General features: G+C 41.8%; 1 protein-coding gene across 1 annotated transcript; it reads left to right on the top strand.

The window, feature by feature from the left end:
* The first annotated feature begins 2,986 nt into the window (after window positions 1–2,986).
* On the top strand, window positions 2,987–13,252 carry LOC148140658 (putative G protein-coupled receptor 139). The gene is made up of 2 exons (XM_087978910.1): window positions 2,987–3,050; window positions 12,342–13,252. The coding sequence occupies exons 1-2, from the start codon at window positions 2,987–2,989 to the stop codon at window positions 13,250–13,252; spliced, it is 975 nt and encodes a 324-aa protein (XP_087835036.1).
* The last annotated feature ends 9,829 nt before the right edge of the window (window positions 13,253–23,081 follow it).

The raw sequence follows: 23,081 nt of genomic DNA, 5'->3' as shown, positions 1-23,081 counted from the left end.
ACAATCTATGAGTCACCAAGCTCTGGCAGAACTCGGCTATTCAAGGTTTGCCTCCAGGAATTTAGACACTTGTGAGATATTACGGAAGTCAGCTGAGCTCAGCAGAAAAGGTTTTGAATCAGGAAGTGACAGTGGAAACACAATGAAGTGAGTTGAGTTCAGCCTTTCGGATGTGCTGCAGTCACAACAGTAACTGACGGCAGCTGCTGAAAGAAAAACTCAGTGCCTGCTGTCTGCTTGGAAGAGAACGTGATAAATCCTCCTGCTTTGTGAGGCCAAAATGCACTGAAGAAACACATTTCTCCGGGGAATTCTCAAAGGAGCATTTGAAATGCCTCAGCGTACAAGGGTACAGTCAAGTGCTGGAAAGTGAGAGATGTTTGATGACAGCATGGGTGCGATGGACCAAATGGCCTTTTTTAAAGTCCATTCCATAAAGAGGTACCTGGAAACCACAATGCACATGGCTAATGTTCTAGAATTCATGTTATGTGACAGAATCCCTACAGTGTGGAAACAGGCCCTTCGGCCCCATAAGTCCACACCAACCCTCCAAAGAATATCCCACCCAAATTCATTCCCCTACCCTTTTTCTCTACATTTACCCTTGACTAATGCACCTAACCTACACATTCTTGAACACTATTCACAATTTTTTTTAGATTAGATTAGATTACTTACAGTGTGGAAACAGGCCCTTCGGCCCAACAAGTCCACACCGACCCGCCGAAGCGAAACCCACCCATACCCCTACATTTACCCCTTACCTAACACTACGGGCAATTTAGTATAGCCAATTCACCTGGCCCTGCACATCTTTGGACTGTGGGAGGAAACCGGAGCACCCGGAGGAAACCCACGCAGACACGGGGAGAACGTGCAAACTCCACACAGTTAGTCGCCTGAGGCGGGAATTGAACCCGGGTCTCTGGCGCTGTGAGGCAGCAGTGCTAACCACTGTGCCACCGTGCCGCCCATTTAGCATAGCCAATTCACCTAACCTGCGATTGTGGGAGGAAACCCACACCAACAGTCACCCAAGGCTGGAATCAAACCAGGGTCCCTGGCACTGTGAGGCAGCAGTGCTCACCACTGAACTGAAGCAAAGCCTTCTATGGTGCATCTAGCACAGGGCTGCTTCTATGTCTGCCAGACCTGGAAGTTTAATGCATGGCACTCTTACGTGGAATGATACCTGTCCTGACAATGTGGGCAAGTGAAAATTAATCCAATGCTTATGCAGCACTCAAACACTACACGCAGCCCTCAAAGCATTTGCAGGATGCAGGAGAGTCCTGAATGCAGGAAGAGTAGTTAGTAAGTTTACAGATGATGCCAAAATTGGTGGTGTAGTGGACAGTGAAGAAGGTTATCTCAAAGGCCAATGGGACCTTGATCAAATGGGCCGAACGGCCATGAAGTAGCAGATGGAGTTTAGTTTACATAAATATGAGGTCCTGCATTTGGGTTAAGCAAATCAGGACAGGACTTCTACACTTAATGGTAGTGTTCTGGGAAGTGTTGCTGAGCGAAGAGATCTTGAGGTGCAGGTTTGTATTTCCTTGAAGGTGAAATTGGAGTGGCACCGTGGCTCATTGGTTAGCACAATGCCTCACAGCGTCAGGGACCTGGGTTTGATTCCAGCCACGGTCGACTGTCTGTGCGGAGTTTGCACATTCTCCCCATGACTGTGTGGGTTGCCTCCGGGTGCTCCGTTTCCTCCAACAATCCAAAGATGTGCAGTTTAGGTGAATTGGCCATGCTAAATTGCCCATAGTTTTCAGGGATGTGTAGGTTAGATGCATTAGTCAGGGGTAAATGTAATGTAATGGGGAATGAGTTTAGGTGGGATATTCTTCAGAGAATCAATGTGGACTTGTTGGGCCAAAGGGCCTGTTTCCACAATGTAAGGCTTTTATGAATATTTGAAGTCACAAGTAGACAAAGTTGTGAAGATAATGTTTGGTACACTTGCCTTTATTGCTCAGTGCATTGAGTATAGGAGTGTGGCTATACAGGACGTTAGTTGGCCACTTTTAGAATATTTTATTCAGTTTTGGTCTCTGCTGTAGGTCTTGTTAAACTTGAAAGGGTGCAGAAAAGATTTACAAGCATGTTGCTGGGGTTGGAGAGTTTGAGATATGGGGGAAATCTGAACAGACTGGGGCTTTGGATATCCAAAGCCTTTTTTCCCAGGATAGGGAAGTCCAAACAAGAGAGCACAGGTTGAAGGGGGAATGGGGAAATTTAAAAGAGACCTGAGGGGCAATCTTTTCTTGCAGTAAGTGTTGCATGTATGGATTGAAATGTCAGAAGAAATGGTGAAGGCTGGGACAATTACAGCATTTGAAAGGCCTCTGAATGGGTACATGAATAGGAAGAGTTAAGAGAGATAAAGGCCAGTTGCTGGCAAATGGGACTAGGTTAACTGAGAATATCTGGTCAGCTTGGAGCAGTTGATCCGAAGGGTCCTTTTCTGTGTTGTACAAGTCTGTAAGTTTGACAATCCACAGAAAAACCTTCTCCACTTGATTAGGTTCATTGAATGATCTCAAATAAAGGGGCAGCCACAATGCAATGATCGGCCCAGATAGGACAACACAAAATGGGGAATAGAACAGAGCAAAATAATAACTGAAATAATAGGAGATTTAAAGATTGAGTGTTCAAATGATCAACATATTTGCTGGACAAAAATAGTTTGCAGTTTTTATCAGTATAAAGAAAAATCATAAAATCTTTAGAGTTTCTTAATTTAGTCTCAACACTGAATATATCCAGTGACATGAATGACCTAATTTAGCTGTCATAAGTTGTTTACTTGTGTTATTTTTAAAATATAGAATCTAATTTAAATGATGTGGCAACCTCTCCTGATGATCCCACTGGGTAAACAATAAAGGTCTGCAAATGTCTCACCTTAGAGTTTAAAACAGAGTGATTGCTTGATGCACAAAGGAATGGCTCACTTTTCAGGGGGGCAAGTATGGAGACATTTCACCGTCTCAAGAATATATACTGTACAATTCTTGCTGTCATCGGTGTTCCTGGTAAGAAACTCTGACCATTGAAGTTGTGCATTTGCTGTGTGTGACCAAGTCCCTTGTTTTATGCTATGGCTGTTAGAACATAGAACAAAATAGCACAGAAACAGACCCTTCTACCAACAATGCTATGTCGAACATGATGTCAAATTAAACTAATCTGTTCTGCCTGCCCTTAGTCCACATCCCTCTATTCCTTGCGTATTCATGTGCTTATCTAAAAGTTCCTTAAATGCCCCAATCATATCTGCCTGCATCACCACCCCAGGCAGCGCATTTCAGACTCCTACCACTCTGTGTGTAAAAAACTTGCCCCTCACATCTCCTTTGAACTTTTTCCCCTCTCACTTTAAATGCATGCGCGCTAGTTATTAGACATTTCAACTCTGAGAAAGAGATTCTAACAATAAACTCTCTCTGTGCATCTCATACTTTTATAGATTTCTATCAAGTCTCCCCTCAGCCTCCACCTGACTGTTAATGTCAAATGTTGATCTAGCAGTGACTATCAGGCAAAAAATTGGGACACTGACATCTTTCTGTTCAATTAAATGTCCTGAATTACCTCTGTGCCTTTATTGTACTTGCTAAACATGCAATAAACTTTTGTGACTCACATTTCTCTGAATTGTGTAGTTGCTGTATGTAACTGAACTAGACATTAAAATTCAATCATGTAAGATTTGTCGGGGACTTGACAAAGTGGATGTGGAAATGTTTCTGCTTGTGGGAGAGTCTAGGGTCAGAGGGCATGATCTCAGAACAAGAGGTCACCCATTTGAGTTCTTCATGTACATCACGTACATCAATATGTACAATTTTCTTTTCTCAGAGAGTGGTGAATCTGTGAAATTCTTTATCTCAGAGAGCTGTCGACATTGTGTTGTTAAGTACATTTGTGGCCAAGACCAACAGATTTCTAACTATTAAGGAAATCAAGGGTTATGGGGGGTGAAGCAGGAATGTGGATTTGAGGGTTATCAGCTCAGCTGTGATCTCATTGAATGGCTGAGCAAACTTGATGGGCTAAATGGCCATCTACTCCAACATCTGGTGACCTAAGGCAATGTTTGGAGGCTAGGTGTCAAGTTGCCACAGTCTTAACAGACCATATGGCTGCTCTGTCAATGGAGAGAGATGATTGGTGGTGATTTAACCTGAGGGCCACCACACCTCAGACAAGGGGAGAGGTTGAGAATGAGTCCTCCATGTTAACCTCAGCTGTATGTGGGATTGAACCCATGCTGTTGACATTACACTGCTTCACAAACCAACCATCCAACCAACTGAACCCCAGGGCAGATATCACTGATAGTATCTGTCACTGTATAGTTGAGCTGACTGCTGCTTGCTAACCAGTGTGCAACAGCTTGGCTCTATTTTTAAATCATTCCTTCAGGTGATAATCTCTACATCCCATGGAATTGCCTCTGTCTTATAAGAATGTAATCAATGGTTAAGGCACTGATGATCATTTGAAGAGCCAGTGGAGGCACAATGGGAAATTGGCCCCTCTCTCTCTGAGTACCATCAGATCTCAGTGGTTTTGTGAATTTCTTTTCACAATGGATTCAAAAGTTGAAAAGAAGGCAGTTAGTTAGCTGGTGAGTTATTTGTAGTAAGTGTAGTTATATAGAAAACTAGCAATGATAAAGACATAATTGAATAAAATAATTCAGTTGTTCCTTAGAATGTGTTACGCTAGCTGAGCAGATGCTGTGTTGCATTAGCAGCATGTAGGAGTTCATGGATGACTCTTTAATACAGAGAGACTGAGAACAAGCATGGGATGTGCAAAATGAGTTAGTCTCCATTTGAATCATGCTGAGGCTGGTATTGGGCATCAGAAGAGCAGGAGAGTCAACATTTTGGGCAGGACATTTTATCCCTGATGAAGGTCCTACATAAAACATCGACTCTCTTGCCCTTCTGATGCTGCTTGACCTGCTATGCATCTTACAGCACCCCATTTTATCGACTCTGACTTTTCAGCATCTGCAGACCTTATAATCTCTATGGGGCTGGTAATACGACTAATTGCATGACTGGGGAAGTAGAGACAATGTTAAACTAAATAATTCGGGTAATATACTACATTTGGGAAGTTTTACCAAGTGCAAGAATAGAGTCTTGGCCAAAAAAAAAGATTATCCGCAAGAACAGGTAGACAGTATAAATCTAAAACTCAACCAATGTTTACAAGAAGTGTAAATTAATAAAACTAAATGAGAAAATGAAACTCCAGGAAAGCGAGTAAGGGTCGTCAGTTAGTGCAGGAGTCTTCTATGGCTATCCCCATTTCAAACAAGTATGTTGTTTTGGAAAACGTAGCAGGTGATGGACTCTCAGGGGAATGTAGCACCAACAGCCAGCTTTCTGATATTGAGACTGGTTGTAATGTAATGAGGGGTACATTGGGTTCCAAGCACTCAACTGTGATAGGGAATTTTCTAATCAGAGGCACAGACAGGCGTTTCTGCGACCAACTACAAAATATCAGAATGTTATGCTGCTTCACTGCTGCTAGGATTAAGGATTTGTCAGAGAAGGAGCAGAGTGTTCTCAAACGGGAGAGGGACCAGCAGGAGGTCATTGGACACATTGAAACTAATGATACAGGAAGGGAAAAGGATGAGATTCTGAAGGGGAGAATATAGAAGTTAGGCAGGAATTTAAAAAGGTGGTCTTCATGGGTAGTAATATCTGCATTACTCCTGGTGCTATGAGCTACTGAGGATAGGAATAGGATGATAGAGCAGATGAATGCATGGCTGAGAAGCTTGTGCAGGGTAGAAGGGTTCACATTTTTGGATCATTAGCATTTCTTCTGGGGTAGAAATGACTTGTGCAAGAAGGACAGATTGCACCCAAATTAGAAGGGGACTAATATTGGTAGCGAGATTTGCTAGAGCTGCTCAGGAGGATTTAAACTAGTAAGGTTGGAGGGAGGGGGGTGTGGGAGGCTGGGTGGTTGTTGGGATGGGATCTAGGGAAACAGTGAGGAAAAGGTTCACTCTGAGACTGGTACAGTTGGGAAACTGATCGAGTCAAAAAGTCAGGACAGACAGAAGCAAAGCAGAGAGCAAAGTTGGACTGATAAATTAAACTGCATTTACTTCAATGCAAGAGGTCTAACAGGGAAGGCAGATCAACTTTTGGGCATGTTAGGATATCATAGCAATTCCAGAAACATGCTCAAGATGGACAGGACAGGCAGCTTAATGTTCCATCATACAAATGCCATAGGAAGGATAGAAAAGGGTCGAGAGAGGGTGGTCAGTGGCATTTTTGATAAGTGATAGCATTACTGCTGCACGTACAAAGGATATTCCTGGAAATACATCAATGGAAGTTATTTGGTTGGGACTGAGAAATAAGAAAGGGATGATCACCTTATTGGGATTGTATTATAGACCCCTTAACATTCAGTGAGAAATTGAGAAACAAATTTGTAAAGAGATTTCAGTTATGTGTAAGAATAATAAGGTGGTTATGGTAGGGGATTTTAACTTTCCAAACATAGACTTGGACTGTCATTTAAGTGTGTACAAAAGATTTTCTGATCCAGTATGTGGATGTACCTACTAGAGAAGGTGCAAAACTTGACCTACCCTTGGGAAATAAGGCAGGCAGAAATGAGATGACATGAGTCCAGAGGCAGTATATTCCCATTAGGGTGAAAGGAAAGGTTGGTAGGTGTAGGGGATTTTGGATAATGAGAGAAATTGAGGTTTTGGTTAAGAAAAAGTAGGAAGCATATGTCAGGTATAGACTGGATAGATCAAGTGAATCCTTAGAAGAGTATAAAAGCTGTAAGAGTATACTTAGGAGAGAAATCAGGAGGGCAAAAAGTGGACATGAAATAACTTTTGAAAATTGGTTAAGGAAAATCTGAAGGGATTTTACAAATATATTAATGGCAAAAGGGTAACTAGGGAGAGAATAGGGCCCCTCAAAGATCAGCAAGGCAGCCTATGTGTGGAGCCACAGGGGACGGTGAAGATAATAAATGAGTATCTTTTATCAGGGAGAGGTTGAATAGGCTGGGGCTGTTTTCCCTGGAGCATCGGAGGCTGAGGGGTAACCGTTTTGATGTTTATAAGATCATGAGGGGCATGGATATGATAAACAGACAAGGTCTTTTCCCTGGGGTGGGGAAGTCCAGAACTAGATGACATAGATTTAGGGTGAGAAGGAAAGATATAAAAGGGCCATAAAGGGCAACCTTTTCACACAGAGAGTGGTGCGTGTATGGAATGAGCTGTCAGAGGAAGTGGTGGAAACTGGTACAGTTACAGCATTTAAAAGGCATCTAGATGGGTATATACTGAGAAACTTTGATTATCCGAATGAGTATTTTGGTGGGGAGTATTTTGTTCAGATCATCAAATATTCAGATATTCAAATGCTGGATAACACAGTTTAGCCAAGCATTGAGACTTTGCAATCTTGTCCGGATAATTCGGATAATTGAATGCCGGATAATCGAAGTTCCTCTGTAAATAGGAAGGGTTCAGAGTGATATGGACCAAGTGCTGGCAAATAGGACCAGATTAGTTTAGGATGTCTGGTTGGCATGGACGAGTTGGACCAAAGGGTCTGTTTCGTTCTGTACATCTCTGTAACTCTATAGCTCTAAATGCTCTGAGTCTGAAACCAACCATTGTTTGAAATGCAACTGGTGTAATAGTAATAGATACATAAGGAGAAAGTGAGGACTGCAGATGCTGGAGATCAGAGCTGAAAATGTGTTGCTGGAAAAGCACAGCAGGTCAGGCAGCATCCAAGGAACAGGAGAATCGACGTTTCGGGTATGAGCCGTTCTTCAAGAATGAGGAAGTGTGTCCAGCTTGCTAAGATAAAAGGTAGGGAGGAGGGACTTGGGGGAGGGGCATTGGAAATGTGATAGGTGGAAGGCGGTCAAAGTGAGGGTGATAGGCCGGAGTGGGGGTGGGGGTGGAGAGGTCAGGAAGAAGATTGCAGGTTAGGAAGGCGGTGCTGAGTTCGAGGGATTCGACTGAGACAAGGTGGGGGGAGGGGAAATGAGGAAACTGGAGAAATCTGAGTGCATCCCTTGTGGTTGGAGGGTTCCTAAGACAATCTGGAAGCCAGTACCGAGACATGGCTGCAGAATGGCAAGTATTTGGGACTGAATCTTGGAGGGTACAGGGCATGTCAGAATGATAGGATACCAGGAAATGGTGAAGGGATGACTTTGTTTGTTAATGATGGCATCAGCATAGTAGAATGGAATGGCCTGAGTTCAGGAAACCAACATGTGGAAACAGTTTGGCAGAATTTAGAATTGATACTGGCAAGAAGGCACATGTGAGAATGGTGTTCTTATCCTGTAACATGAACTACATAGTAGGAAAGGAAGATGTAATGAAAGCTTATCAGAAAGGCACAGCAATAATCATTGGAGACTTGAAACTATCTATAGACTGGAATAGTCTGACAGGCAAAGGTAGTCCGATATCTCATTTGTAAATCTTGTTACCTGGAATGCTGAACTGCTATTTCCATCCTGCATTTACATGCTGTAATAGATTTAATGGTTGGATTAGCTTGGGACAGTGCATCTGAATTATCAAGTTATTTCCTTCAATAGAATATCATGTCGAGCTGAATCTGACATCAGCACAGGGAACTTGCAGAGGGCTTCCTTGAAAATATCTATCATTGTCAATTTAATTTGAGAGAGACTGTATTAGTCTGGGACTCCATAGGCACAAAGTCCCTACTTGAATTACTTAACTGAAGGACTACAGTTACAGTACACAGCTAGAGTGCAGTGAGTAGCCCTAAGAGGATATTGCAAGTTTGAAATTGAATTGTGAATGAACAGAGCAAAATGATCACAGAGACATTAGGAGCTCAATAGATGGAGCTGATAGTGATCGAATGATCAATACCTTTGTTGGACGTGAATTACTTCTACCTTTCATAAGTAAACAAATGCAATTAAAATTGTTCAGTCTTTAGAGATTGCCAGTTTAATCTCAACTCCAAATATATTTGATGGCAAGCAGGAGTTAATTTTGCTGTCATAGACAGTTAACTTTTACAATGAATGAATGGAATTTAAATTATGTCAAAATCTCAAATTCACTCTGGCGATCTCACGTGAGTGAATATGCTGAGCATGAGTCGCTTTAAGAATTTAACAGAGATCTATGGGACAGATCACTTTACACAGAAAAGTGTGAAAGCATTTCATAGTATCAGAAAGATACAGACATGATTCTTGCTGTTGGTATTTCTGATAATTAATCATAACCACTGAAGTTGAATGTGGTTATCTAGTTCTATTCAATGAAAGTGGCAACACAAAGGGACTTAGTGGTCTCTGTGCACAAAATACAGAAAGCTAGCACACAGGTGCAGCAAGGAATCAGGAAAACTAATAGAAAGTTGGCCCTTATTTCAAGGGGTTTGAATAAGAAGAGGAGGGAATTCTTACTGTCACTGAACAAGGTGTTGGTGAGATCGCACCTGGATTAGTTTTAGTCACCGAACTTAAAGCAAAGTAACATTCCATTGAAGTCAAAGCAGAGAAAGTGCACGAGGATGATCCCTGATGTGGATGGATTGCCTTCTGAGTAAAGGCTAAACAAGTTGGGATTCTATTCATTGCAGTTTAGAAGGATCAGACATGATCACATTGAAACAGACAGGATTCTTAAGGGGCTTGGCAGGGTAAATGCTGCAAGGATGCTTCCCCTCATGGGAGAGTCTAGGACCAGAGAGTACAGTCTCAGAATAAAAGGATGCCAATTTAAGTCTGAAATGAGGAGGAATTTCTTCTCCAAAAGTTGTAAGTTTTTGAAACACCCTGTCACAGAGAGCTGAGAGGCAGAGTCCTTATGTACATTTAAGATTGGGGAAGATAGATTCCTGGCCAGTAAACTAATAGGGAAAATGCAGGGAAGTGGATGTGAGGAATGTCTGTCCATGATCCTACTGAATGGAGGAGCAGACTCTCAAGAGCTGAATGGCTGAATGGCCATTCCTTTTCCTATTGCTCCTGGTGTTGTAGTCTCAAGACTGGTAATGATATATGCTGGTCTAATGTTTATCATTATATACAAAGTCAGTTTGTGATATCATTTTTTAAGTCAAGTATCCAAATTACCTTTGTCATTTCACTCCATTGCATTGACAGCAAACTTGTTTGTAACTAAAATTAAAAATATTAGGCATTGGTGAATCAGATTATCAGTGAAGGCAATGCTTAGAGAGTATGCATTATTAGGGTGTCTGTCAGAATAGAACGGTACTGAATGTGTCTCACTAATAGAAATAAAACAAGTTTGCTCTTTTTTTCAATCAGATGACTGAACACTGCACTCCATGGAGCTGCCTTGTTGTTATATGAATATAATGGGCAATGGAAATATTCTTGTTCTTTGTTGTGGTTCGCCGAGCTGGAAGTTTTTGTTGCAAACGTTTCGTCCCCTGGCTAGGCGACATCATCAGTGCTTGGGAGCCTCCTGCGAAGCCAGTGCGAAGCACTGATGATGTTGCCTAGCCAGGGGACGAAACGTTTGCAACAAAAACTTCCAGCTCGGCGAACAGAACCACAACAACGAGCACCCAAGCTACAAATCTTTGCACAAACTTTGAATTCTTGTTCTTTGTTAAAGTTTCAGAATCAGTCTCTGAAGTGTAGTGTCATATCGCAATGATTCCACTTGAACAGCATCAATAGATACATAAAAACACAAGTTACTGGCAGGTAAACAGCAAGACAGAACTGTTACACTATTCAACTCATCTAGCTAATGACGTATTTGAGATATTTTTTGTCAATTTGTTGCAGATTAATCCCCTTCATCCACTACTGTCCTAAGAATCTGTAGGTCATGAATTTCTTATTTTCATGATCTGTCTGTTGTAGGAACTGAGTGTCAGCCTACGGTAATTAAATGGGTTACTTCTGTAACTGATTCATTTTTTTTGATGAACCAGTAATTACCCGAGACGCAAAGTTGCAACACGTGTACCTATAGCAGCCTTTGCCCTGAGATAGTGAAGTGTGTTTCTTTGGACAATGGCACCGATAATTGAAGACTTAAATAGGGATTTCAGGCATCAGATGTTAGTCCCTGGATAGTAAATATGAACAATGACTTGCTACAATGCGAACATAGAATCTTATTAATAAACAATATTGTGTACTAAGTAAAGGAATTGATTACTATGAGTAATTACTACTCAGATTACATACAATTGGCAAAATTCACAGTGTTTCTGCTTCATATGACCTTCATAATTAATTTTATCCTGATCAGAATATTTATAATGACTTTCTACCCAACGTCCTTAGCTAGTTAGCCCTTAAATGTATCTACACTGCATTCAAGTTAATTGCTCCATAGCTATTTACACATCTTAATTATTCTAAGGTGCTTCTTCTGAATTCTGTCTTCTCAATATGGACTCTATCAAACGCATTCATAAATGAACAGCTTCCATTAGGTCTGGCCTCAGCCATCTATTTTCCAAACAATGCCAACCTGCTCCTTATTTCCAGATAGTTTACAATCTCACAGTTCTGATATTAGCTTTGTAGAACATGTTGCAATGTCTTTGTTCTTAAATTATTTCTGTAAAATGAAGAAAAAAGCCTTTGTGGTATACTTCAACTGTTTCATACACTTCAATATAACATCTCTGATTTCTCAACTCAATTTCTTCAGAATATCAGTTTTATTTTGTTTGATTTTTATTATGACTGGGTTTAACTGCTTTATGAATTTCAATAATATGTGAATCCACATGTGGAACCTTTACCTTCTTTGTTACTTTGCAAATTCTCTGTCCCTAAGTTTCTGGAAATTCAATTTTGAGTTGAATGTTTAGTTCTGTCCCCCACAGATCTTCTTTCTTCTGCTTCTTTTTCTCACCTTTTCAAACTCAGAATGCTTACAAACTGTTTTATGTTACACCTACTGTCCTCCATGCCTTTCTTTATTCTGAGATCAGTATTGCATTCTTGATGTTCACATATTTCTGGCCATGTTTTTCTTCCAATCAAAAATCCAAAGTCAATTAAACTCAAACTCAGAAACAAGTGAAATCAGAGACTCCCAACCTCACCACAATATTGAAGCAGGCCGGTTGCTCACCCCAAGACATGTTCTTGAAGCATGAAAATTGGCATATTTAAGTTAGAGTCACTTTGGAAATGTGTTTTATGTTTAAATGTTTTAATTTCTGACTCAAGAAGAGTCAGAAATCTTTTGATATGGTAAGAAGCTTCATCACTAATTTGCCATCTCTTTTCGTTTCCAGTTAACATAGTGGCAATTATGATCCTGTCCCAGGGGAAATGTGGCCTATCCATTTGTACCACTCTCTACCTTGTGGCCATGGTAGTGGCAGATCTACTGGTCATTATTACTGGAGTTGTACTGTGGCAGATTAATTCTTACTATTTCCCAGAATCTTTCCTGAACGTCACCCCTGTCTGCAGCATTATTATTGTCCTGTTTTATGCAGCAACAGAATGTTCTGTCTGGTTCACTGTCACTTTCTCCTTTGATCGATTTGTGACGATATGTTGCCAGAATCTGAAAAGAAAATATTGTACCAAGAGGCTCGCAACTATAGTGCTAACAACAACCTGCATTTCACTTTGTTTCAAAGACATTCCATTTTACTTTATCTATGAACCTGCAGCGATAATTGACAATATCCCCTTGTACTGTATGAAGAAGGCAAGCTATCATACTGACCCCGCATGGTTGGGGTTTGACTGGTTTGATCAGATTTTAACTCCGTTGCTCCCATATGCTTTGATTCTGTTACTGAATGCTCTGACAATCAGACACATTTTGGTGACCAGTCGGGTTCGCAAAGGGCTGAGAAGTCAGAGCAAAGGAGAGAATTGCAGTGATCAGGAGATGGAGAGCAGAAGAAAGTCTGTGATTTTCCTCTTCACCATATCCGGAAGTTTCATATTACTTTGGCTTTTATATGTTATAGACTTCTTATATTATGCCGTTACTGGAATTAAACCCACATACTACAATGATTCTTTATATATCTTTGCAGAAGTTGCTGTTATGGTGCTGAGTTTAAATTGCTGCACAAATGCATTTATTTATGGGGTAACTCAATCCAAGTTCAGAGAGCAGCTGCTGATTGCAGTGAAATACCTAATTAGGTCAATTATTGAATTAAAGAACAAGCAAAGCAACTGAGTGCACTGACTGGGAAGTGTACTGGGTTGGAGAAGATACCTGAGATAGGGAGGGATGTTGGGCTCCTTGTGGTTTCAGAGATAGGGAAGGGCGTAGGGTTGGAGGATGCTACAGTTATAGAAAACATTGAAAAAGCCTGGGGAAGTTGCAGAATGAGGATTTTTTTTTAAAGTGCCCAAGTGCTTAGAAATGTACAGTTTGTTAGATTTAAGAAAGTCAAGGCTGTCAGACGTATGAAATATTAATGTGATTATCTTGAACAGAACTCATCAAACTGTCTCCACAGTCCACAGCAAATGTACCACAGGGTATCAGTTAATTTGAATCTTAAGACAGGTTTGTAATTTCCTTGGTTGTAAGTCCAGTGATGAATAACACCAGGAGACAGGTAGGAACAGCTGGCAAAGTTTTCCCAGCCCATGGATCACTTGGGCTGTGGCAAGAAATTCAGGAAGATCAGGTGAGATTTCCAGGAAGGACCTTCTTGATGTTGAGACCAAAAAGGCTGCATTTTACAGTTGGATGTTAAGGTAAGGGAGGGGGCTATTGAAATTAGACTTCATCATCCCCTTCATTAGTACATAATCTTACTTCATTAATATACATTCTCCCATTCAACTGCTGACTTGATAGCATTCCCAAAATAAAAGTCATACTGGGGACCTGACAATTCCAAATTGATCCTTTGGAATTCTGTCTCGGATGCCAGGTGTCAGCATATCTGGGCACATTCCATCGATATTGACTACATCCACCACATGCCATACTGGCATCTGCCAGGTACCAAGCTCACTTCATCATCATGGTACATCTCCTATCCACTTACAGTGTCATTCTGATCTATAATGTTACACTCTGGAGTAACCAGTACCTTTCATTGCAAATGATGGCACTAACTACCTCACCCCACCCCGCTCCCCTCACGTAACATGCCTGGGGTTAATATCACAAACAGTGCAGGGCAATTCTGGATTGGCAGCATTATACTGGATGCATAATGGCCTTTCAAACATGGCATTGGTGCAGGAAATCCCAGGGCGTCCCAGCAGGAGCGAGTGTTTCTGTTGAAGCAAGTGGGAGAGCAATGGGGCTTGCATTGAATGAGAGGAGTATACTTCCTTGCAAATGAAGTGAGTTTTGGATGATCTTGGAAGAAAGCTTGCTAGCTCTCGTGAGAGGAACCCCTCATGAAATTTGATGAAAATGACATTTGGCCACTTCAGATTCAAGGCTTTGCCTTTCTGTGTGTTTTAAGATAATTCAACCTGTTTTCTATATTTACAAAAGTTGTTTTTTTTTGTCTGTGTTCAGTTAAACTCTGTTGTTGATGAAAATCGACAGACTTTGTGAATTGACTGAGAAATATGTTAAGTAGGTAAAGACAGAGTGGACAGATTCACCTTCAGTATCAGATGGTACTCCAGAGGGTGCATTACCTGAGGTTACAGCAATGGCTCAGTAGATGGCACTGTTGCCTGTGAGATGTGGAGTTCTCTCACCAAACAAAACAATTTCAGAGGCTGGCATGGACTTGACTTTGTAAAGTGGCAAGGTTACCTTGATCAGAAGCTGTTTCCTTTCACACACACACATGTTTCATCCTCGAGCAAAGTTTGCAAACAAGCTTTCCAAAATAATCATCTCTCACCTCCATGTCATCAGGTTCGATTTTAATGTTACTGAAGGTCACAGGGACTGTGCCTTCAAAAAGAAATCTAGGATGTTGAAGCAGAATTACACGGTTAGATTGCAAATATTGAAATCCTTGAATATTTGTTTGGAAAACCATCTTCCCACAGGAATTGCTCAGATTAGAGGAATAAAACTGATATTGTGCCTACCCCATTGCCTCACTCTCATACACCCACCCCCCATAACTGACACCTGACCTACCTTCTCAACCACTTACCCATCACCGGTACCCACTCACCCACTGGTCACCCTCTTGCCTCACCCATACTCAATTTCTGTCTGCTACTCATAGAGTCATGGAGTCACACAGAATGGAACCAGACCCTTCGGTCCCACTAGTCCACGCCGACTGTATTCCCAAACTAAACGAGTTCCACTGGCCTGTGTTTGGCCTACACTCTTCCAAACTTTCCTATTCGTGTACTTATCCAAAGGTCTTTTAAACATTGTGACTGTACCTGCATCCGGCACTTCTTCCCTGTGTCTGTCTAGATATTGTTTCACTGTGTAAAAACAATGACTGCAGATGCTGGATCCAGAATTGTTTCACTGTGTATCAGTTTGTCCACATGTCTGTCTTTCTGTCTGTGTGCCTGTCCATGTATCTTTTTTTTGTGCATCGGTTTGTCAATGTAATGATTTCTTGTGTGTCTGTCTATCTGTGCTTGGCCATGTGTCTGTGTCTATCTCTATCAGTGTCTCTCCATGAGTCTATCTCTCTGTCTGTGTGTTTGTTCATGTGTCTGTCTCTCTGTTTCTTTGTCCATGTGACTGTCTGTGTGTGTTTGCCCATGTGTCTGTCTGTCTCTGTGTTTATCCATTTGTCTGTCTGTCTGCCTGCAGTCATGTTCCTGAGTCTATCTCCCTCTGGTTTCTATCATCTCTTTGCCCGTTTGTCTGTGTCTCTGTATATTGTCTCTCTATCTGTGTGTCTGCCTCTGTCTGCAAATCTGTCTCTCTGCCTCTGTCACCTCTGTATCTTTGTATCATCTCGTATCTGTCTGTCTCTGCCTCTTTTTCCTTTTTTCTCTCTCCCTTTCTTGTCGTTGATTTTCAGTCAGCCTCTCTGTTCTATTAATCAGAGGTCACTTTTTCAACTAAAATCTTATAATTCTTTTCAATGTCTTGAAAATCATCTAAATACTGACATAAAGCCATTGCAAATATCTGAGTTTAAACTTGTAGTGTGAAGCATTGCATGGTTTCTGATAATCATTACAAAATAGCATCTGAAATAAACAACAATTGGGAATAATTGCTTGGAATGTGGGTAAATGTTAGTTGAATATTTCTCATGGAATTCTGGAAACTGGCAAGGAGTGTCAATAATTAAATGTTTTTATTAAATTGGGGGAAGCACACCTCTAATCTTATTCATAATTTAACATCTCAGTCTGAATAAGGTAATTTCTATGAATGATAGGACTTGATCACTTAGCTTGAACATTGACTGAAAAACAACCGTGGCTGTTTCCAGTAATAATGTGTAATATTCCACTGCTGTTAAATGGAAAGACATTCTCTGTATTGATAACTTTATTGCTATTAACACAATCTGCCAAATTTATAGTCAGTGCATTGATAATATTGACATTCTCAGTAATATCCAGCACAGAGCCACACAGAGCCTACCTCGACATGTAGTCTCCATATCCAGTATTCCTGAAATGTTTGGAATAAATTCGTATCATTGTTAGTGAACAACTGCACTCTCTCAATAATTCTTCATTTGTAAACACATAATACTTTTGTGTTACGCATCAAAGAATTAGGAAAATACGTACTGGTGCCACAGCAAGAGTAGAACAGGAATGTCAAAAAGCTGAAATTGCTAGGGAAACATAGCCAGTTATCCAGCATTCCCTATACTTACCAGGAATATACTTTCTCTGGACTCTCGTTATCTCATTTCTGAAGGCTTCCCATTTTCCTGCCGTCCCTTTACCTGCAAACATCTGCACCCAATCAGCTTTTGAAAGTTCTTGTCTAATACCATCAAAATTGGCCTTCCTCTAATTTAGAACTTCAACTTTTAGATCTGGTCTATCCTTTTCTGTCACTAATTTAAAACTGATAGAATTATAGTTATTGACCCCAAAGTGCTCCCCCACTGACACCTCAGTCACCTGCCCTGCCTTATTTTCCAAGAGTAGGTCAAGTTTTGCACCTTCTCAAGTAGGCACATCTATATACTGGGCAAGTATTAGGCAAGAACTTTCAAAAGCTGATTGGGGGCAGATGTTTGCAGGTAAAGGGACAGACAGAAAATGGGAAGTATTCTGAAATGAGATAATGAGCATCAAGAGAATTGATGTTTCGGGCAGAAGAAGGGCTTATGCCTGAAACGTGGATTCTCCTGCTCCTCGGATGCTGCCTGGCCTGCTGTGTTTTTCCAGCACCACATTTTTCAACTCTGGTACCCCAACATCTGCAGTCCTCACTTTTTCCAGGGTGAAAGGAAAGGCTGGTAAGTGTAGGGAATGCTGGATGACTAAAGAAATTGAGGTTTTGGTTAAGAAAAAGAAGGAAGCATATGTCAGGTATAGATCGGATAGACCGAGTGAATCCTTAGAAGAGTATAAAGGCAGTAGGAGTATACTTAAGAGAGAAATCATGAGGGCATAAAGGGGACATGTGATAACTTTGGCAAATAGAGTAAAGGAGAGTCCAAAGGGCTTTTACAAATACATTAAGGACAAAAGGGTAACTAGGGAGAGAATAGGGCCCTCAAAGATCAGCAAGGCAGCCTTTATGTGGAGCTGCAGGAGATGTGGCAGATACCAAATGAGTATTTTGCATCAGTATTTACTGTGGAAAAGGACGTGGAAGATATTGAATATAGGAAAATAGGTGGTGACATCTTGAAAAAATGTCCATATTACAGAGGAGGAAATGCAGTTGTACAGAACATTGGCTAGGCCTCTGTTGGAATATTTTGTGCAATTCTGGTCTCCTTCCCATCAGAAGGATGTTGTGAAACTTGAAAGAGTTCAGAAAAGATTTACAAGGATGTTTGAGCTACAGGGAGAGGTTGAATAGGCTAGGGCTGTTTTCCCTGGAACATTGGGGGCTGAGGGGTGACCTTATTAGAGGTTTATAAATCATGAGGGGCATGGATAGGATAAATAGACAAAGTGGGGGAGTCTAGAACTAGAGGGCATAGGTTTAGGGTGAGAGAGGAAAGATATAAAAAAGACCTAAGGGGCAATGCTTTCACTCAGAGGGAGGTACGTGTATGGAATGAGCTGCCAGAGGAAGTGGTGGAGGCTAGTACAATTGCAACATTTAAAAGGCATCTGGATGGGTATATGAATAGGAAGGGTTTGGAGGGATATGGGCCGGGTACTGGCAGGTGGGACTAGATTGGGTTGGGATATCTGGTCGGCATGGACGGGTTGGACCGAAGTGTCTGTTTCCGTGCTGTACATCTCTATGACTCTATAACTCTAAGTCTAGTAGCATCTGTGGAAAGCAATAAAGACTTTTTCTAATCATTCACAGGATGAGGGTGCAATTTATTGCCCCTCCCTAACTGCCTAGAGGGCAGCTAAGATTCAACCACGTCACATGACATGATGGCTTAATGGTTAGCAGTGCTGCCTCACAACCCCAGGGACCTGGTTCAATTCCAGGTTTGGTGACTGTGTGGCGTTTGTACCTTCTCCCTATGTCTGCGGGATGGTGACGGCAGATTCGCTACCGATGATTAGCCACTGCCAGTTCTCCACCAGCGTTTCTCCAATAGGGTTGTTTGACCTCTGGAGACTATCCGCCACCGGAAATATATATATGTACTGATTGTTTTCCCTCCCACCTGTTCTTTCGTACTTCTTAGTCCCCTTTATTTATACAACTACATACTACATATTGATTAAAAAAAGAGGTAAAATAATTAGGTCGTGGGGAGTGTTGCTGAACAAAGAGACCTTGGAGCAAAGATTCATGTTTCCTTGAAAGCCACAGGTAGATAAGATAGTGAAGAAGGCATTTGGTATGCTTTCCTTTATTGGTCAGAGTATTGAGTACAGGAGTTGGGAGGTCATGTTGCGCCTTTGCAGGATATTTGCAGGTTAGGCCACTTTTGGAATACTGTGTGCAGTTCTGATTTTCTTCCTATCAAAAGGATGTTGTGAAACTTGCAAGGGTTCAGAAAGGATTTACAAGGATGTTGCCAGGGTTGGAGTTTTTGAGCTACAGGGAGAGGTTGAATATGCTGGGGCTGTTTTCCCTGGAGCATCGGAGGCCTAGGGGTTAACCGTTTTGATGTTTATAAGATCATGAGGGGCAAGGATATGATAAATAGACAAGGTCTTTTCCCTGGGGTGGGGAAGTCCAGAACTAGATGGCATAGGTTTAGGTTGAGAGGGAAAGATATAAAAGGGCCATAAAGGGCAACTTTTTCACACAGAGAGTGGTGCGTGTATGAAATGAGCTGCCAGAGGAAATGGTGGAAACTGATACAATCACAGCATTTAAAAGGCATACAGAGGAACCTCGATTATCCGGATGACACAGGTGGGGAGTATTTTGTTCAGATAATCAAATGTTCAGATATTCGAATGCTGGATAACAGAGTTTAGTCAAGCATTGAGACCTTGCAATCTTGTCCGGATAATCCGAAGTTCGAATAATCGATGTTCTTCTGTAAATAGGAAGGGTTCAGAGTGATATGGGCCAAGTCCTGGCAAATAGTTTCGGATGTCTGGTCGGTATGGACGAGTTGGACCGATGGGTCTGTTTCATGCTGTCCATCTGTGTAACTCTGTAAATATCATTTTATTGGTTATATATAAAAATGAGTTACAAACTTTAACCAGAAAAAGGAAATATATTTTGAAAATCTTTATGATGGCAGTACAATCTCACATTAATATTAAACAATGAAATTTTTTAGTTCATTTGATAGTTATGCGCTATTCCTCTAAGATATTCCAAACAATCTCTTTCACCATTTTCAAGACTTTTTTTTATCCTATCGTCTGCGTCTCAATTTTTGTTGATCATTATTTGTAGTGGGTAACCCGCTATTCCATATTTAAATCTCGCCCGTTTTGTACTTTCATTAACATTCCAATAAATTTCCATATGGTTGGGTGGTGAGCTCCGAGTTCAAAAGCAAATCTCCGATGAGCGGCTTCAGCGTGATTATTTCAACGGTCTTCATCATTTATTGTTGTCTCATAGACTGACCACATATCATGGGGAAGCAAAGGTGGTAAAACTTATTATTTCCACGTTAACTAATAATTTCTGTTCCCATTTTCAAGACTTGAGGGTAACTGGAAAAAAAAAACAAGCTTAAAAAAACTCTCCTGTAACGAAAATAAGTTGTTACTGAAACAACACAAATACTACCTTAACCAATATAACGACAATTTTATATAGTTTAGATATGCTCGGTGGTCAAAGGGCAGTGGCTAATCGGTGGCGGCGAATCTGCTGTGGCGAATGGTCCCATCCCGATGTCTGCATGGGTTTCTGCTGATGCTCCAGTGTCATCCCACAGTGCAAAGATGTGCAGGTTAGATGGATTGGCTGCTAAATTGACCATAGTGTTCAGAGATGCGCAGGCTAGGTGGGTTGGCTATAGGAAATGCAGGGGTATGAGGGTGGGTCTGTGTAGGAGGGTTGGTATGGACTTGATGGGCCAAATGGCCTGCTCCCACATTGTACAGGAACTATGATAATGGTGTTGCTTTGGGTCCAGAGTCACATGTAGACCAGATGGGGTAAGAGTGGCAGTTTCCTTCCTTAAATGATATTAGTGAGCCAGAGGTGCTTTCCGTGACAATTGTTTCATGGTGACCATTAGATTCTTATCTCTAGATTTTTATTGAATTCAAATTCCACCATCTTGCGTGGTTAGATTTGAACCTGGGTCCCCAGAATATTATCTGGATCTCCAGATTAACAGTCCGGCAACAATACTATGCCATCATCTCCCTCCCCTTAAATGTTTCGAGTTAAAGGGTAATGTTTCGAGACCAGTGACCATTCCTCAGAACTGGGAGCAGCTAGGAAAAGGTGGTATTTATGCTGATAACATGGCATGGGGATAGAGAAAGTCATGAGTGGAGACACATTGAAATGGATCCCAGAGAAAGACAGCAAAAAGGTTAGGCAGACAAAAGGATTGTTGATGGTTCTAAAAAACCATTCAAAATGTTTTATCTTCATGCTGCCAGACCAACCGAGTTTCTCCAGCAATTCCTGGTTTTGTTTTAGATTTCAAGCTATCGGAGTGCTTTGTTGTGTTTTATCTGCATTTATGTAGCACTTTTAGTGCAGTAAAGCATCCCAAGGTGCTTCAGTGGAAAGTTAACTATCATCTGAGATGGAACCACATTTAGTTTTAAGGACTCGGTCAAACATTTAAACTTAAAGGAATCGTAGAATCCCTACAGTTTGGAAACAGGCCATTTGGCCAATACCAATCCTCCAAAGAGCATTCCACCCAGAACCACACTCTTACCCTACATTTCCCATAGCCAATCCACATCTTCGAATTGTGGAGGAAGCCAGAGCACCCAGAGAAAAACCACACAGACATAGACAGAATGCGCAAACTCCGCACAGACAGTCATCTGAGAATGGAATTGAACCCTGGTCCTTAGTGCTGTGAGGTAACAATGCTAACCACTGAGCCACCGTACCACTGCTAAAACTGCATGTTAAATTGGAGTGAGAGTGTTGTTAGCTCCGTCTTAAATACACTCAATGACTTGGCCTCAACGGCCTTCTGTGGCAATGAGTTTCCCAGATTCACCACCCTCTGGCTGAAGAAATTCCACCTCATCTCAGTTCTAAAGGGTTGTCCCTTCACTCTGAGGCTGTGCTCTCGGGTCCTAGTCTCTCCTACATAATGACGGTCAGCTTCTGAAGAACTTAAACTCAATATGAAGAAGTTGAAGCTGTAAAGCGCCTGCACAGAAAATGAGATGACATTCCTCAGCCTTGTGTTGTGCTTTGTTTGAGCAGCACAGCCAGTCCAGCACAAAAATGCAAGCAATTTTGTTTCAGATTTCCTGCATCTGCAATATATCACCTTGCGTGAAGATGCCAAAGTTGATGAGAGTAGATAAGCAAGAGCTGGAAGAACACAGCAAGCCAGGCAATATCAGGAGTTGGAGAAATCACCATTCGGGTGTAACCCTTCTTCAGAGATGATGGGGGAGCTTGACTGGCAGCCAGTGCAGGTCTGTGAGAGTGGGGAGGTGATGGGAGAGTAGGGTGCTGTGCGGGTTTTAACATGGCAGTGAAATTTGGAAGGCGTTCAAACTGAGGGAAGGTGGGAAGTGGACCACAGAGAATGGGAATAGTCAAGGGTGGAGGTAACAAAGACAGGAATAAAGGTTTCAGGCGATGAGCTGAGATCGTGGTGGAGTCAGACCATGATACAGCAGTGGAAGTAAGCAGTCTTTGTCAAGGAGACAATATGCGATTGGAAGCATAGAAAGAATTTCAAGATTGTGAACTCTCCCATCAAGTCTGAGAGGAAGGAGTCAGCGATTAGGGAATTGCATTTGTGATGGGGACTGAGGGCTATGCCTTCAGCCCTTGCCAATATTAGATTAGATTAGATTACATTACAGTGTGGAAACAGTCCCTTCGGCCCAACAAGTCCACACTGCCCCGCCGAAGCGCAACTCACCCATACCCCGACATTTACCCCTTACCTAACACTACGGGCAATTTAGCATGGCCAATTCACCTGACCTGCACATCTTTGGACGGTGGGAGGAAACCGGAGCACCCGGAGGAAACCCACGCAGACACGGGGAGAACGTGCAAACTCCACACAGTCAGTCGCCTGAGGCGGGAATAGAACCCGGGTCTCAGGCGCTGTGAGGCAGCAGTGCTAACCACTGTGCCACCGTGCCGCCCACAAATATTGAAATATTAGTTTTGGTGCAGGTTTATTCTCTTACGGGGAACCTAATGTTGGGATCTTCCACATTCACGCACGGGAAAAGAAACAATCCGAATCATGCCAATGGATGATCAGCAGGAATTAACCTTCACAAAGCCACGAATAATTCACGGCACTCTGCTAATGTCTGTGTGAAGTCTTTACATCTTTTGCAGTTCATAGTGAAGCTCTTGAGACAGACACTCCCTGAGCTGGGACTATGTGCCA

This window comes from Chiloscyllium plagiosum, unplaced genomic scaffold, assembly GCF_037043375.1.
Source record: "Chiloscyllium plagiosum isolate Xiang-an unplaced genomic scaffold, Cpla_swu_hap1 HiC_scaffold_35, whole genome shotgun sequence".
NCBI classification, from domain to species: domain Eukaryota; kingdom Metazoa; phylum Chordata; class Chondrichthyes; order Orectolobiformes; family Hemiscylliidae; genus Chiloscyllium; species Chiloscyllium plagiosum.
Note: the sequence above shows the minus strand (reverse complement) of the source record. Positions and strands in the feature narration are given on the sequence as shown.

Coding starts and splice junctions, on each gene's coding strand:
- LOC148140658 (XM_087978910.1), top strand. CDS start 2,987: ATGGAGACATTTCACCGTCTCAAGAATATATACTGTACAATTCTTGCT. Junction 3,051..12,341: donor TGCTGTCATCGGTGTTCCTG/GTAAGAAACTCT, acceptor TTTCGTTTCCAG/TTAACATAGTGGCAATTATG.